We start from the raw sequence: 16,725 nt of genomic DNA, 5'->3' as shown, positions 1-16,725 counted from the left end.
AAATTAAAATTAATATATGAAATATTTGCATATCTAATTTATATTTTTTAGGATAGAGACTCAGGGTCAGGATTCCTCTATCAAAGCGCGTGAGCATCGGCAGGCTGTTTAACAGAAACTTCTTGTTGATCTGATCTGCATTCCCTTGGTTAGTAGCAGTAACAGCTGCCTTTTACTGAAGGCTCAGAGTGCACCAGGTGCGGGACTAGACCTGAATGTGTCTCAAGTCTCCACACCTCGGGGCTCCAGTGAGGTGTCCTGCGGACTGGGGGGCAAGCCTGGGAGAGCGGGGGCATCCCACCCACGGTGGGGTTCCGGCGCCTGTCCGTCTGCTCTCCCATCCACCCTCCTGGCGCCCCTGCACCACCTGCCCTCCCTCCCGGCCCCAGCTCCTTCTGCCTTCTGCCCTCTCCATCCCACCCGCTCCCGATCTGTTCTTTCTGCAGGACGCAGCTCTGGCCCTGTGCAGTGGAAATCAACCAGCCTTTCTCAGCTCCTCCTAATTTCTTAGCTCCTCCCTTCCCCAGATTAGCATATGGCAGCCCAGGCGGGGCTCAAGGGCTCTTCCTCCCTGCAAAAGTGAGGAAGGAGGAAGGTAGCAGACACGGATGTGATTTTCCGTCATTTTGACACTGCAGCTGACTAACACAGACCTGAGTCCTGAGCCTCAGAGATGCCAGGCTGGGGCCATGAGCATGGCCCTTTCCCAGGCCCTTCTGGGGGTGATGCCTTGGCACTTCTAGGCCTATGTTTCTCCCCAGGTTGCATGTGTGCTTGTTGTTTCTGGGGCTGGCCCTGGTTTTGGCGTCTAGTTGATGTGGGATGCTTGCCCTGGCATTCTGGACACAGCAGGCCCTTCCCTGGCGTCCTTCCTGGCAGAGAGCCAGGTGGGAAGGTGGTGCTGGCACAGGCCCTATGGACTGGGGCAGGAGGCAGGGCACCTCTGGCCATGTGGGGAGACATAGGACACATCCCAAATTTGTACTGGAAAGTGAGGGCCAAGGTCAAAGAGGATTGAGCAAAGGGGCATCGTACACACGTCTGAGGTGGGCAAGCAGTGGATACTGGCGTAGACAGCCAAGGGTTTGCAAAGCGGGGAGGAGGAGGAGCAGGAAAGAGGCTCAGTGTGAGGGTGGGTGGTCTGGCCAGACCCTGGAGGCTGGGGGCTGCAGCTTGGCCTGGAGGCTGATGGCCCTGGTGGGTGCTGGGTGAGCTGTCCCCTTCCTGGATTTGGTGGCACTGACAGCCACACCTGGCCCTGGGGCTCTTGTGGAGTGGGGGCCAAAGCTAGTAGGAGAGGGGGCTCTGGGATTTCATAAACCTTTAAGGGTTCAAAAATCTCTTTGAGGATCAAAGCAGGGTTGTCAGGGTTTTATTTTGCCAATTGTGGACATTATAAAAAACGACAAACCTATTACCTACCTATTACTTCATAAAAAGAGATATTTCAACACCCTCAAAACTGCACTTGGCTTTTATGAACAATATTTCATTGCCCTTATTTTTATCACTTTGAGGCAGAAGTGACCCATGTCTCCCGTAGCCGAGGGCCCTCTGTGCCCTCCATGGAGAAGACTGTAGGCTTGTAGGGACGGTCACCTCAGAACAGAAGCTCACGGAAGGGGTGCTGTGGGGGACAGACTCTGACTTTGGCCCAGGCTCAAGGGAAGCTGAGGCCACCGGTGTGCAGATTCCTGCCTGGAGCAGGTGCTCTTTTCCAAAACTCAGATTCTGTGATTTGAAAATGAAAAAAGGTCAGGAGGGTTCGTTCGGTCCGACCCAGCACAAGCCATCTGTGTCCACTGCTGCCTTAGGTGCGGCCTGCCTTGGGTCCAGTCTCCTTAGTACTCTGGTTAGAGACGTGGCTCGCTCGGAGAAGGCCGGAGAAAGAGTGGCAGCATCTCTGACCCCTCCCTAAGAAGCTGCCACACGGCTGTAACAGGCCGGCCTTTCCGGGGTGAGCAGTTTCACTGCCTTTGGCCACAAAGCGGAGAAGCCTCTGGGCTTCCTCAGTGTGCACCAGGGGAGGTGGCAGGGCTGTCAGACCCGGGGGTCAGCTCCCAGAAGCCACAGGACACAGCCTCCTGAGTGTCTCTGGGACTTGGGAAGCCAAGACATCGACCATGCGTTCAGAATCAGCCATGTCATCGGCAGGGCCGAGTGCGGAATGAAAATGCAGATCCCTGGTTCAAAAATTACACATTTCAAGACAGTGACAGCAGAGCATCGGCCCATGTGGCTCCCGTGCTGCACTGCTGAGACTGCGTGTAGGCAACAGGCCGGCACAGGCCTACTGGCCTCTCCTCGAGTCTCTGCATCGTCACCGCTAAAGCCCCAGCCTGCGGGAGGGCTTCGGGGAGGAGCACATCACAGGGGTGGGCCGGCCCCAGGCTCCCCCCGGCATGCCTTGAACCCGACCTCAGCCTCCTCATCCGTACAGGGGCGAACACCACCTCCCTGGGGCCGCTGGGAGGACCACCAAAGAGGATGGTATAGGAGCCTTCCAGGTCAAACGGGCCTGTGTCAGGGGCCCGGAGGCAGAGGCCAGGGGCAGCAGCGCAGAAGTCTAAGGACGGCTCTGGGGAGACACCGCCGTCCGGACAGAGCGGGTGGACGACCCGGGTGCCGGAGCCGGCGCCCGCATGGGGAAGGAGCGCTCCCGAGGCCGGGGGGGCGGGGAGCCCTGCTCCCACCTGCGCTGGCCGGGCTCACGTGGGGATTAAGCCAGGCTGGACAAGAGAAGGCTGCGAGTGTCTGCCAGGAATCCCCCCTTCGTCCATCTGGTGGAATGCTGAGAGAAGCCCAGCAACAGCGCTTAGCGACCCTGTGGCCAGCGCGCCCCCTTCTCAGGTGGGAAGTGCACAGCGGACACTGGCCGCCTGGAGAGTCTTGATGAGCAGGGCCCACCAGGGTGGGGACCAGGGAGGGCGTCCCCTGAGGGTGGAACAGGGGCGGCCTGTGGTGGTGTTTGGCTGGAGCGGGGTCGGAGCGGGAGCGCAGTGAGACTGACGATGGGACAGTGGTCCAGCCTTGGGACCGGGAGGAGAGGACTTTAGGCCTCTTGTGTTGCTCATGGAGAGTGGGGGCCTCCCCCGCCCCCGTCGCAGGGCAGAGTAGAGGACGGCAGGACAGCAACGGTGGTCGGGGACTTGCAAACATGTGACACGCAGCCACACCCCCAAGAAGCCCATACAGGAAGCTGTCCCCTCACCACAGTGTGCAGAAACTGGCCACCCACCTGCGTCCACCCTCCCTGGGCAGCTGCGTGTCCCTCCCTCGCCTCCTTAGGGAGGGGCACAGCCGCTCCCAGTGGGGCCTGGAAGGAGGGTGGGCAGCGGGCGGGCCTGGGGGGCTTGCAGTTTCAGGTCTCATATTCAGGACAAGCTGCAGATCAGACCTTTGGCTTTATTTCTAAGCAGAACTTTCATGCAGGCACGGAAATACACCACCGGGACTGCAAGATGTCTGTCACCCATCTTTGAACAGCATTGTTCTAGCACACTGCCTAGCAGGTACCAGAAATTCATATTTTCTATAATTCCAGTAATTAAAAAATAATGTCTCATTGTATTTTTGTATTAAAGTTGTTCATCGGTTTCATGTAAACGTTTAACACAAACTTTTTTTTTAAATATATGGGAGCTTCAGCCAGTGGGAACAGCCTGGTCCCTCTAAGCCTCCCCTGGGCCCCACTCTGGCCAGGGCTCAGAAGGCCACGGGGCAGAATCTTTGCCACGTTCAGGCTTTTCCTCACACTGCCCGCCGTGCGTGGCCAGGAGAAGCAGAGCACAGGGGCAAGCACAGCGGAAATGGAAACTGTCCTCCCTTGGGGTCAGTGGGGGCTGCGTCTGGTCCTGGCCCAGGCCCAGGGTGGGGCCGGACGCACATTACTTAAGACAGCGGCAAGTGCAGGCGGGCTGGTGGCCGCGTGAGTTCTTCAGAGGCTGGGGAGCCTCACGCAGGAAGGCTGGACATCTTACACTTGAGCACATGTCACCAAGGAGTAAAAATAGAGACATTTCAAATACCAAAGCAAGAGCACATTTAATTCCAACTGGTTCAAATCCAGGTCCTGTCTCCCCCCTGGGGGGGGTCCTCGCGCAGGGACACCCACGGTGCCTTGTGCTGCTGAGCTGGGTAAGTAGCCGCAGAGCTGCCGCCGCGGCTGCCCCTCCCTCAGGGCAAATTGCGCGTACGTACAGCAAGTGGCCCCGTGAGAACTGCCGGCCGTGCGAGTGGGTCGCAGCAGCTCGGGCCACAGTGCGGGACGTGGCCCAGAGGACTGCTGCTCTCCACCATGCAGTTGCTTTTGGGGGGGTTTTTCAGTGACTCAGGGGTGATATTAAAAAGCATTTGGCCACTGAATGAGCACAGGCACCAAGTGGCCAGACCACGCGCTGGACGTGACAGCAGTCACACTGGTGTGGACTGAGCAGGGCTCAGCACAGTCTGGCCTCGGTGCTCCCGGGCTCCCAGTGCTTCCCTGCTTTTTGGCTGCAGGGGGACCTGCTAAACTATAGTGGGGCACTTGGGAAGGTCCCGGGCTTTGGTCTCCCGCAGACACGGGCTGGAACCGTGCCACGCACTGGCACTGCTTGGCTTGCCTGCGTTTCGGTTTCCACCTCTGTAACTTGGAGGCTATCGCACCCAACTCACTGGGTCAGGCAAGTGCATGCAATGGTGGCTCAGAGCGAGTGGCCTGCTCATGTCCCCCCACTCCCTGAGGCTACTGGGCTCAGCCCGGACCCGTCTCGTCCTCCACGACCCGTTAACTCCCATAAACCTGCACCCTCACCCGCTGTCCACGCTCCTCTGGCTCACTTCTGCTCAGTTTTCTGTGGACTCTGGATTAGCGTCTCTCCTGTCTCCTTTTCGTCACCTCCCGTTCCACCCCTACAACACTGCCAGGCTGTCCTAGAAAGCCCCACACCCCGCACCCCGGCCATTGCCTTCCCAGCAATCGAGCCCAGGGGCATTGCTCAGGGCGGGCAGGTTGTCCCTGCACCCTCCAGGCTGCACTTCCCCCCCCCCAGGCTGGTATGCAGATTGACTCAGTCCCGGTGGTGCCCAGGGGACAAAGGACCTCTCAAGACCCCCTGCCGCCTGCCTCCCCTGCCCCGCCGGCAGGTACTACCTGCACCCACACTCTGCCACGCTCATGCCCTCGTAGTGGTACTTGAGGGTGGGCACCCCCATGTCATCTTTGTAGAGTATGGAGATGGGGCTCAGTTTGGTGGGCACGCAGCAGGCCTTGCCCACCTTCGTGGGGAACTTGAGATGCACCAGGGTCTGCACGATGGCATGTTTCGTTGGTGTCACGTCGTCAGCCAGAGGGAAGAAGCAGCCACCTTTACACTCATAGGCATCATACTCCTTGGGCGCGATGATCCAGCTGTCCCAGCCAATGTCCTCGAAGTTCACTCGCAGGGAGGTCTTTTGACAGTGGCTGCCAGCGCCGGTGCTCCTCTTCCGTCTGGCTAAAGACGACCCTGCGCCCGTGTGGCCGTCCACATCCTCGCCGCTCCCCCCTGCCTCCGTGGGGCTGTCCCTGGACAGCTTCCTCAGCACGCTCTCCTGCTCGTGGCTGATCATCTCCCTGAGCTCCAGCCTGGTCTCCTTGGTCCCGTTGCTGCGGTCATTGGAGAAGACGACGAAGAAGGGCAGGTTTTTGGACCCTGGGGGGACGCTGATGTCCAGCTTGTCGCAGCCCTTCCTGTGGCTCTCCACTGTCACCTCCAGCTTGTTTTTGCTCTTGCTGGAGTCGGCCCGGACCCATCTCTTCACAGCGCTGGACACTTCCAAGGTCTCCCAGCCCTGGTCCCGAATGTCCTGGGACACCAGGAGAGTCTTGGTCCCCGCAGCACTGTCCCAGGCATCTGCTCCATCCAGAACGTCATAAATAACCATGTTTCCTTTCAGCGCATGAGAGGAGTCCACATGATTTTGACAGGAGACGTAGAGTCGGAGCTCGGCCCTGGTGATTTGCTCGTGTCTGGGAACGGAGATGTTGAAAAGCAGGATGTGCCTCTGGAAGGGGAAGTCTCCCGTGGTGGCTACAGAGACGGCATCTGGAAGGCAAACACACGGATGGGCATCTGCCAGAGGGCCCATTTTCATAACACCAAAGTTCATGGTTTGGATGAAAGGGCATCTGGGATGACACTTTTGTCTCTCTTATCTCTATTTTGTCCACCTAAGCCTTTAAGTATTTTGAGCAGTACATCTAGGATCTTCTAAAGAGAAGCAGAGGCAGGAGATGCCTCCAATTGAGGTTGACAGTTCCACCTATTTATTGAGCATTTACTACGTGCCAGGAGTTACACTAGGAGCTTTGCATAATATATTTCGCTGTAGTCCTCACACTCATCCTAGGAGGGTCTAATTATTATGCCACTTTTATAGATATGGAGACTGGGATTCAGGGCATTTAAATGCCACAGTGCACGCAGCTGGGAAGCACCCTCCCATAAAGGAAGCATCGACTTGCACTGTCAGCCTGAGGGTGGAGATCCTGAGTGTGTGAATTCAAAGGAGAGATTCCGGGAGGGGACCATGAAGGTCCAATATTAAGACAAGGTTAAAAATTTCGGAACAGTGCTAAAATCATTTAGAATCGTAACTCCCAAGCAAAGTGAAAGTGGATTCTTTTTTTTTTGAGGAAAAAATATATTAGCTTCAATTGCTTTGTCATGTCAAGGAAAAATAGGGCTTGCTTTTTAGTCATGTAAGTGTCTCCATTTCCCACTTCTCCTGGGCTGACACTTGGCCATCAGCATGTTTGTACTGTATCGTGGCTGGCATTTTTTGAGCTCCTACTATGTGCCAACACGAATGGAGACCCTGCGCTGCCCTGAAACCCGGCCAGCAGGTTTTGATGTCTGACAGACTGAAACACAATTATTCCCTAGAGTTGGGAGAATGAAGTGCCGGTCCTGACTCTGTGCCTCACTAGGACTGTTACTTTGGAAAGTCCTGAGTGTCACTGTGCCTCTGTTTCCTCATCTGTGAAATGGGTTTATCCTACCTCCCTCCCAGAGCTGGAGGGAGGCTTGGACACAGTCTCTGGCTTGTAGCTGATAATCAATATTCCTATGCCCCACCCCCAGACCCTCCTCCCTATCCGGGCACGCCCCCTGCATACAACAAAGCATGTGACTGCTCAGCTCCGTGTCCTCCTCACCCAGCATGGTGCACCTTCCTAGCTCCTGCAGGACGAGTCGAGCCGCCCTGGCACGTCTGAGCAGTACGCACCATGCCTTCGGGACCTGATGTGCCCTCACCGTGGCATGCTTAAAAACGGCTGCGGGGCCACAGTCAGACATCTAGAAAACAAGCACTGGCACCCTCCCTGAACCGCCCTCGGACCATCTGGGAAGGGAGCAGAACTGGCAACCGCAGGAACGCCAGGATGGGATCAGTTTCTGGGGACAGGCACGCTGCTCTGGGTGTGTGTGTGTGTTCCCAGGCCTGTGGGAGTTGGTAATTCAGGCTCTGGCGAAAGAAGCCCAGGCTTCTCTTAAGGTGGAGGTCACACAGATGTGCCCTATGGGCCTGGTGACTTGCAGATTGCATTTTTTAAGAAAATGAAGACAGAGTTTTAAAAATTAGGTAAATTCACATAAAATCAAGACTTTTCTTCTTCTTTTGGACTATCAGAAAATTCAGCACTGTGGCATGTGTCGTGACCACAGTCCTTTAGAGGGACACATGCTCTGCAGGCCAGGCAGGTCTGGCCTGGCCGTGGCACTGAGCTGGGGCCCTTAGGCCTTTGCAGGTCTCAGACCCAGGAGGGGAGAGGCCCTGTGCTCCCGACAGGAAAGGCGGTGCCACGCAGACGGGCGGGCCTGGGTGGGAATCCAGCCCCTCGACATTTACCAGGTGCCCTCAGAGGCTGCAAGCTCCGTGTCACTGTTCAGAAACTCATTTCACCTGCGTCATGTGAAGTCGAATGACTTGGTGGCCACAGGCCCTGTTCTCTCCTAGTTCTCCTAAATCAGGGACATTTCTGTTTTAAAAAATATTTAGGTTCTCTTGCAATGCTTCACTATCAAAATATTTTATCGATTTTTAAAAATGCTTTCATAAGAGAGAAATAGACACTCTTTCAAAGTTTAAAAATACACCAGTTGGGAGCTAAATGAGCTCTCTAAGTAGGAAGCGGTCAGGAAGGGCAGGGGGAAGGAGGGACGGACAGACCAGTGGAGAGGAGGGGAGGCGGAAGGGATGGAAGACAGGGTGCTGTCTCCCTGCGGCCTCCTGCGATAGGTGTGGCGTGGGCCGGGGAAGGAGCGCCCTGCAGAGCAGGCTGCCGTGCAGAACTCTCAGCGGTGATGGAATGTCCTATAACCAGCACCGCCCTGTGGGAAGCCCTTAGCCACACAGGGTGGCTGCACACTTGAAGTGGTGCAAATAAGGAACTACGCTAATTTTATTTCACTGTAATACACGGAGACTTGAAGAGCCTCCTGTGGCCATGGCCGCCACAGGGCAGTGCAGCTGCGGCCCTGTGAGTCCCCCCCCAGGGCCCCCGTGCAAGCAGACTCTACCTTCCACGCTGAAGCTGCGCACGACGTTGGACGCCGGGGAGGTGGACTTGTCAGTGGTGTACCTGTTGTACAGGTCGATCATGTACTGTGGCGGCTCCACTCTGGTTTTGTCCTGGGAGGGGACCCCGCTCAGGTTGAGGCTGCGCAAGAAATCCACCTTCATGTTCTCCAGGAACATCTTCAGGTCGAAGGTGCGCTCGGGCGGCTCCCCTCCGCGCCCCCCCAGCAGGCTGTGGCCTTTCCCCCCGGCAGACGCCTGCCCCCAGCTCTGCAGCGGCTTCCCCTGCAGGGAGCAGGCCAGCAGGGACAGCACGGGCAGAGCCACCCACAGCACCCTGGGGCACATCTTGGGCTGTCGCTCTCACCCCAGAGAGGGGAGAGGGGACTGCGGGTGGCCTCGACGTGTTAGCGGGCACGGGGAGGAGCGCGGGAGGAGTGGGCCCGCATCGCCCCGCTGTCCGCTCTGCAGGAAGCCCTGGCCAGCACGCTCCTGCTCGTGTCCCGGACTGGGCTGTCCTCCACTTGTTCTTATCTGGCCCTCGATGTGGCGCTCTGACCTCTTATCGGAGGAAGCTCTCTGTTAATGAAGGCTCTGTAAACATCTGACAAACACGCAGGGCTTGTGGGAAGGACACGGCCTACTGTAAAGAATCCGCGTTTCTCCGGGGGGTTATCGCCCCCTAATTAGGATCCGTTCTCGTTTCCTTGCCAGCACTGGTCAGAAGAATCTCCAGGGTGGGTGACAGAGGCTCCATCTCCCGGGCCACGGGAACAAAGAATCCAGGAAATCAGACCAGAAAGTCCTCCAAATATAGCAACAACAATGCAGAACACCCAGGAGGCCCTGGTAAACCGCGGGGCCGGGGATGGACGTGGGCTGGGCACCACCCCGGGGCTCAGAGAGGCCTGCTCCTTGTGGAACTGGAACATGCCAGTGTGGCTCACGGGCTGCACCCAAGGGTGTGGACGCAGCATCCTCACTGACCACCCGTGTGTGTGATCTGGAGCAAGTCACCTCAGCCCTTCGAGCCTCCCATTCAGAGGAGAGGTGTGAGGAGTTCAGAGCATGGTGTGCTGGAACGGAATGTCGTGGAAGAGTCCCAGCCAGCTGGGGGGCTGCGGTCGGGCCACCCCTTCTCCGCCCCAGGTCGGACTGAGATGGAGCCGGGGCGGAAGCTCTGGGCTCCCCAGCCTGCTCCACAGCACACTTTGGCCTGCCGGGCCCTCGAATGCCAGCTTTGTCACTGGTCTGTGGGGAGGTCTCGGCTCACATCTGTAAGCAGCCGCCTGGGCCATGCTCGTTAGGCAGGAGAACCGTGTGATCTGGGGGGACAGAGGAGTAGACGGGAAGTTCTGAGACTGGTGCCTGCCCAGGAGAGGACCCCTTGGCCGGGGGAGGTAGGGGCTGGCAAGCTGCGGCCCAGGTGGAGGGGTGGGAGGCCCCAGGGACTGTGTTATTTCAAGAGCAGCATGCCCACACTTAGACTCTGCCGATTTCCATCACGTGTGGCTTTGGCCAGAGCAAAGAACCAGCACAGTTAAAAACACTAGGGAGGTATATAGGGTGGTCTACTCTGGGGGAGATTTGAACATGACATTGCTCTATGCTGGCAGGGCTCCCTGGAAGAGGTGGCAGAGCACTGAGCAGGTCCAGAGAGATGCAGAGGGGGAAAGGTGAAACCAGGAGCCCCTGAGTGGTCAGGCCCGGACGGAACTTGCTGTTCGCAGCCTTTGGAGGCACGGCCAGGGCCAGGGCAGGATGGGAAGAGTGCTGCTTCAGAAACGCAGCCTGGGCGGGTGGGGGTGGGCAGGAAGCACGCTGGGCTTTGAGCCAGCCCAGTGCAAGAATCCCATGGGGCAGGGAACAGACAAGCAAACGGGTGCCAAGCCCAGGAGACGGAGCTGCAGCTGCAGAGTGCGGCGTGGGCCAGGAGGAGCTGAGGACAAGGCAGGCACCAGTGTGCTCTGGCCTGGGAGGTTGCCCAGGACCCTTTCTCACTGAAGGAGCGGACGGATGGCACGGTGGCCTGGATGTCCTCAGGGAGGTGCGAGGGGCTGCTATCTGATGCTATTTTTAAAATGTGACTTTTTTCCTGGTTATAACAGTAGTATATAATGTAGAAAATTTGGGAAATGCAAAACATAAAGGAGAAAATAAAAATAACCCACAATCTCATCATCTAGCAATGCCCAGTGTTAACATTCTGAGACACATAGAGCTTCCAAATCCTCTATCTGAAACCCCTGTGACCACAGCGTCTCGGTATTCAGAAAGTTCCAGGTTCGAGGAATTTGGTATGGTGCATACACTATAATATCCCCCAAGGGTTGGAGAGAACACCCTAAAGTGACACACATTAATATTTCTGCAGCAAAACAGATAAAGACACAAATATCCATTCAGGTCAAGTTTTGCCACAAGAAGAGTTAAAACTTTAGGTTTTCAGATAGCTTTGGATTTGGGGATCTCGGATAAAGGACTATGGAGTGTTTGTATACAGGGTCGCCACCTCTGGCTGTGGAGGCTGTACGTGCTCACTGCCTGGAGGTGCCCGTCATACAGACTCTGATGTGGGCAGCTCCCCCGGAGCTAAGCAATGCAACATGCCTATGTTTTCCTGGAATTATCTGCCCTACAAACTCGGGATATCAATATGGTCACATCTCTTATTTTTAATTAATTGCTTGACGCTTCCTGAGCCACATTATGAGGAAATCTATTTTTCCCCTTTCCTGAATTGTCCAAGTGTCCCATAGGGTTATTTAGTCCTAAGGATATGGGAGTGGGATGGTATCAATTGCGCTTCTTAATGCTGAGAAGGGGAAAGGAGAGAGGGGTCCTAGCAGGTGTCACCTGCTGTTGCTTCTCAGTGACACTGGCTTGGCTGCTGGGGACAATTCCTACCCATCCAACAGCAGCTTATCTGTAGCGGTCCAAGACTACGGTCCAAGTCTTCGGCTAGTCCGTCTCTGTGGTGTCCTCCATGGGGCACCAAGGTACCAGCTCACTGTTCTCCAGAAGGCATGGCTCCGTGGGTGGAGGGGTTGAGAGATGAGGCCAGCCACGGCCACACTCCAGTCCCAACCTGTCCTCTCTCACAAATCTCTAGGTTCTTAAGGGAGCGTGGGTCACCAGCTGAGATGCCTACTTTCAACAGGTGGTGATTTCAGGGTCCTTTTTACCTTTTGGTACAAATGGGCCTTGGTCCCTATGAACAGGTCCCCCTAACTCTGGGTTTTAGGGAACAAGGTTTGGGTCTTGTTCTGTCTTTCCCAGGGAGAAAAGGACTCTCGATATTCCCTCGTGCAAAAGGACCCCCCCCCCCCCCGTATCCTTGCATTGCCAGGGCCTCAGGAAGGACCTTCCCTGTCTGAGCCACAGAAGATCTTACTTACCCCTCCTTTGCCCACACCCCCCAAGACTGTGTATTTTCTAACTCTTCATTTGCTGTCTCCAGGGAAGTCCATCCACATGATCATTCAAAGACCAAAGATCTGAGTTACGGTAGTTTTACATGTCTATACCTAGACAAAGCCAAGGCTGGCGTAAAATTTATGACAATCTAGACTGAAGTGTCTGTAATCTCTGCCCTAGATTTATTTACTTTCGAAGTCACTTCATATACATGGTTTGGTGTACAACACAGGCTTGGTAGATACAGGTTTATTTTTCTTTTTGGTACATACAGGTTTGCTTTTCTTCTTTAAAATTGTGTCATTTAGTAGAAAGTTTCAGAAAAGCAGACCCCAAATAGGCTCAAGCAAAATGGATTACAGCTGACTGGTGACAGCTGAGAAGTTCAGCAATAGTCTGGCTTTAGCGTGGCTTGATATAGAGGACAGACAGTCCTGGTGACAACTTCTCCCCTCTCAGTCCTGCCCTCCGTTGTGTGGGCTTCAGCTCCGTCCCTGTGTGTCTTGGCAAGGCGGCCCCAGCAGGTCTGCACCCTTTCACATGGGGCAGGGGGGAGCAAAAGTCTCCTCTTCAGGAAGTCCTAGAGAGTTCTCCGTGCCTCCATGGCCCTGATTGGATCATCTGCTCACACCCCAGCCAGTCGCTGTGGCCAGGGGAATGCAATGCCCTGATTGGCTTAGGCCCCTGGAGTGGGAGTGACGTCACTGGCAGCACAGGGAGAGTCAGGTTGGGATGGTCCCCAGAGGGGTCTAGGTCTGGACACTAGAAGGAGAAGCCACTAGAGGATTGTGTGAATATCTCCGCATATCATGAAAAACTTTTCATAAACTTCATTCTCAATGACTAAGCACTATCCAATCGTACAGACATACCCTAATTTATTCAAACATTCTCCAACTGTAGGGCAATTAGTTATTAAGAAAATGTTGCAAGGCATTATTCCATGTTCTTACAGTCTATTTTATATTCTGAGATCATCAGAATTGGAATATCTAGGTCAAAGTATATGTAAATGTTTACAAAGCTCTTGCTAAGCATTGATAAGCTGTTTTCCAGAAATGCTCTTTCAAGATTCACTTCCATTAGCCGAGCCTAAGGACACATGTCTCACCACCCCCTCACCACCAGTTTTTCTCGTCTTTGGTATGTTAATGAACAACAGCAACAAAATGCCAGTTTGCACTGCTAGTTGGGCTGGACTATATTCCCCCCACATTTCGATGAGCCACACCACAGGATCTGGACTTCAGCCTCTGGGGAGGTGCAGCACTGGCTGGATCTCACCTGTGCCCGTCTGGGCCCGTGCTCAGGAACCCTATTTGTTACTGAGCTGTGAGTCGAGGGAGAGGGCCACGGGGCCCCACAGATGCCGGGTGTTCCACAGGAACATACTGTATGTAAGTGCACAATAAGTAATCACTGTTACTGCTACTGGCGGTACAACGCCTGATCTTTCTGTCACTGCTTCCTTTGCCCCACCTCTGGGACAGCTCTGCCCCTACCTCCTGCAGAGCCCCTGAGTAGGCTCTGCTCTCCCTCGGGAATGCTTTCTGCTCCTTCCCGCTGTCCTCCACCTGGGCTGGGCCTGACTGCCCTTCACCAGCAGCCTCTGTGCTCTGAGCAACACCACTCTGGTGGATTCATCTGACAACCACTTGAAGGGCCCCAGGACTGCTCCTCTGCTGTTCTCTCATGTCACATCCTCTGGCAATTTGATGTGCCCAGCAAGTCTGTCCTGCCTTCACAGCAGGCTGAGGCTCCTCCGGGTCAGGCCCCCTGGGCGCAGCTCTGCATACACCCTTGAGCACCTAGGAGTGCTCTGTGGGGTGTGCGGCTGCCCTGGCGGCTGCCAGCTTAGCCTTGTGCTCCCTGTCTTTTCTCAATGCCCAGACAGTTTGGCATTACTGTGCTGTGGTGATTTCTAACCAAAGCCTCTATAGTGTCATCCCTCCCAGGACTTGTGAATTATAGAAATCAAATCATCATATGCAATTGCTATGGGAGAAGCACAATTTAATGAACAAGAGAGGAGGACTTGACTGATCCATTTATTCAAAGGATCCTTGATGCTCATCGCTTCAAAGCAGTGACATTGACTTCAGCCTTCCTGCATGGAGGTAAGCATCAGTTTCTGAGACACGGCTGCCTCAGGGGGTCCCTTCCGTCGCAGGAGATGTCGCTATGAGGACAGCTGTTCTCTAGGTGTGGTACCTGAGCCAGCAGCAGCAGCTGGGAGCTGGTTAGAAATACAAAGTCTCAGCCTGGATTGGAAACAACACTGGGCTGGGGCCCAGCCTGGGCCAAGTCTCCAGATGTTTCTGATGTACATTCAGGTTTGCACACTGGTTCTGACAAAAAAAGGGAAGTCATATATGTCTTTCGAGAGATGAAGTATGAATAGATTGCCCAGCATGGTATTTGGCATATAGTAAATGCTAAGTAATTGAATACATAAACATGTTCATGCTCCTGCTCACCCACCTACCCCCGACTCACACAAACAAGACTCCTGGGAGAGACTGGAGGAGCAAGGTTAGGACTACAGGCTGGGTAGAGGACCCAAGCTTGCATGAGCTCACTATCCCAGGGAGTAGAAGGGAGAAGGGAATGGAAATCTCAGAAGCATCAGTCTATCTATGAAGGATCTTATGCTTCCAGGTATTGGTAAAGGGAAATAGCCTTGAACTCTAACATCAATGCTTTGGTTCACAAGTCACAGCCAGAGTTGGCAAGCCGGTCTTCCCTTCCAGTCTGCAGCCCTCCTTGCCATGTGCTGCCACCAAACTCTCCTTGCAATGTCCTTATTCTACCAGCCAAGCCCAGCTCTTCCTCCCTGGGTGACCTCAAAGTTAGCCTTTCTGGAGTCATGTCCATTCCTCTTCCTCTGGAGCCCCCACCTCACCCCCTCACAGCCTCAGACATCTATAGGTTCCTCTGACACAGCTGTCCCCATCCTGGCCACAGAAGAAGCATTAGCTACAGGGTATGGCTCTGCTGACATTTTATGAGTGACTTAGACATAAAGAGGTACCTATTGGGACGCCTCAGGCAAGACACTTGGTAGTGTCAGAACTCAGTTTCTTCACTTCTCAAGTAGAAATGTTGAATCAGAAGCTTCCCAAAGTTTTCTCCTAGCCTGAAAGCTTCTAGCCCTCAGCTGTACTGCTGGCATTTGTCACATGAACTAACCTATAAGAGGCCTTGCCCTTCTAGAGGATGTACAAGTTCAGGGATGGGGGCCAGCTGCAGGCCACCACCTGCTCCCTCCAGACTGACCCACACCCAGGTGAGTGACCTCAGCAACCTATACACATCGAGGCTGTGTGCTGGAACCTTCTGGCAATGAGACAATGTAATGTTGATATTTTGGTTTTAAGGGGAGAAAAAAGTAATATATACATTTATTTTTAAGCCTCACTTTACTGTGAGGGCATTCAGTGCCATTGGGACCAGCCTAATACGCTGGTGGTGCGATCACTAGCCAGGAAGTTCAGGGGCAGTGCTGGCCACACAGGCCTTGAATCAGGCAGCCCTGGGCACCAACCTGACTTTGCCTGTGGTCTTGGTAAGACATTAGTGGACGCATTACTAGTGGATGTGCTGCTTACCCTTCCTGAGCCTGTTTTCCTGCAGCATGAATTGGGCAGTAAGTTGTCAGGCTGCTGTGAGGGTAAATGAGATGCCATAACTACATGGTGTTCTATAAATTGGAAGGATCACTGATGACACTAGCCCCTCCCATCTTAGGATTGGGACATATGTCATCCACCCGACCCATTCCATGCCCCACAGTCATCAGGGTGCACTCAGGAAAGACGGCAACCACTGAGTGCTGTCCATCCCAGTACCGGCCCCAGGGCGCAGGCTGCCAGCCTGTCTCCCCGCCACTCCCCAGTAGGCCAGGAAAGAAGACTCAGAGGCATTCCAGGTATTTGGGGGATCCAGAAGGTCTCCCAGAAATGGCAAATGCCAGAAGAATAAGATAAAACTATTACAAGACACCCCATCTTGGCCAAAAATGGAAAGGGAGCAGTTTGATGAGGAAAAAATTAGATGGGATGGGGGGAATGAGGGGTCTACTATTGGGAAGAAAGAGAGCTGGAGTTTTCTCAAGCCCCAGTATTTTTACCCGTTTTGCTATTGATTTACATCCTGTCATGTTCCAAAAAGAATTAGCCATGGCAAACCGAGCACGAAATGTGCAGGCCAGTCTGAGCCAGCTCAGCATCTACAGCAGCTAAAGGAAGCATCTGGTCCCAGGTCAGATTCCTGCAAGGAGAGAGAGAATAAGGCCGCGTGTGCAGGAACATCCACCCCTCACCTGATCTCCGTCAGGGGCCTGTGCCCAGCAGGCTGGGGTCCCCTGGGCAGCTGCTCATGTGTCCCAGGACCACTTGGAGCCCCACGGAGACGCTGAGCAGATGCTGATCCCCCCCCACCCCCGAGGTACCCTCGGATCCCTCTTACCTCTGGCTCTGGGGCAGTTTCTCCAGTTTCAGTGGCTTGGCCTCCAGGCGCTGCCACTGCAGCCTTCTTCAGAGGCTGCCCATGCAGGGGTCAAGGGACTGGGAGTTCACGTCTCCCCATGTGGGGGCGGCCAGAAGCCAAGAAGCCCCGAACAGCCCGCTCCCTTGCCTGGAGCCCGGACCCTCTCTGCGGGGTACTTTTAAGCTCCAGCACTCCCCACGGGATCCCGAGGAGGCTGGGATGCTGGGCTCCTGGCCCGCGTCTCCTGGGAGCACTTGCTCACACATCCCTCGCACA

The 16,725-nt window shown here is 54.9% G+C and overlaps 1 protein-coding gene across 1 annotated transcript; it reads right to left on the bottom strand.

The window, feature by feature from the left end:
* Positions 1 to 3,409: 3,409 nt before the first annotated feature.
* On the bottom strand, positions 3,410 to 9,076 carry GDF2 (growth differentiation factor 2). The gene is made up of 2 exons (XM_045567961.1): positions 8,547 to 9,076; positions 3,410 to 6,068 (listed from the first exon to the last, which is right to left on the bottom strand). Exons 1-2 carry the CDS (start codon positions 8,890 to 8,892, stop codon positions 5,131 to 5,133), a joined length of 1,284 nt encoding a protein of 427 aa, XP_045423917.1. The 5' UTR covers positions 8,893 to 9,076; the 3' UTR covers positions 3,410 to 5,130.
* Between the last annotated feature and the right edge of the window lie 7,649 nt (positions 9,077 to 16,725).

The sequence above is a fragment of the Lemur catta genome, chromosome 14 (assembly GCF_020740605.2).
Source record: "Lemur catta isolate mLemCat1 chromosome 14, mLemCat1.pri, whole genome shotgun sequence".
Classification (NCBI taxonomy): domain Eukaryota; kingdom Metazoa; phylum Chordata; class Mammalia; order Primates; family Lemuridae; genus Lemur; species Lemur catta.
This window is presented reverse-complemented; position numbering and strand designations above follow the sequence as displayed.

Excerpts from the sequence above, each read along its gene's own strand:
- GDF2 (XM_045567961.1), bottom strand. The coding sequence starts at position 8,892 with ATGTGCCCCAGGGTGCTGTGGGTGGCTCTGCCCGTGCTGTCCCTGCTG. Across the intron at positions 6,069-8,546 it reads GCGCAGCTTCAGCGTGGAAG|ATGCCGTCTCTGTAGCCACC; the intron begins GTAGAGTCTGCT and ends TTTGCCTTCCAG.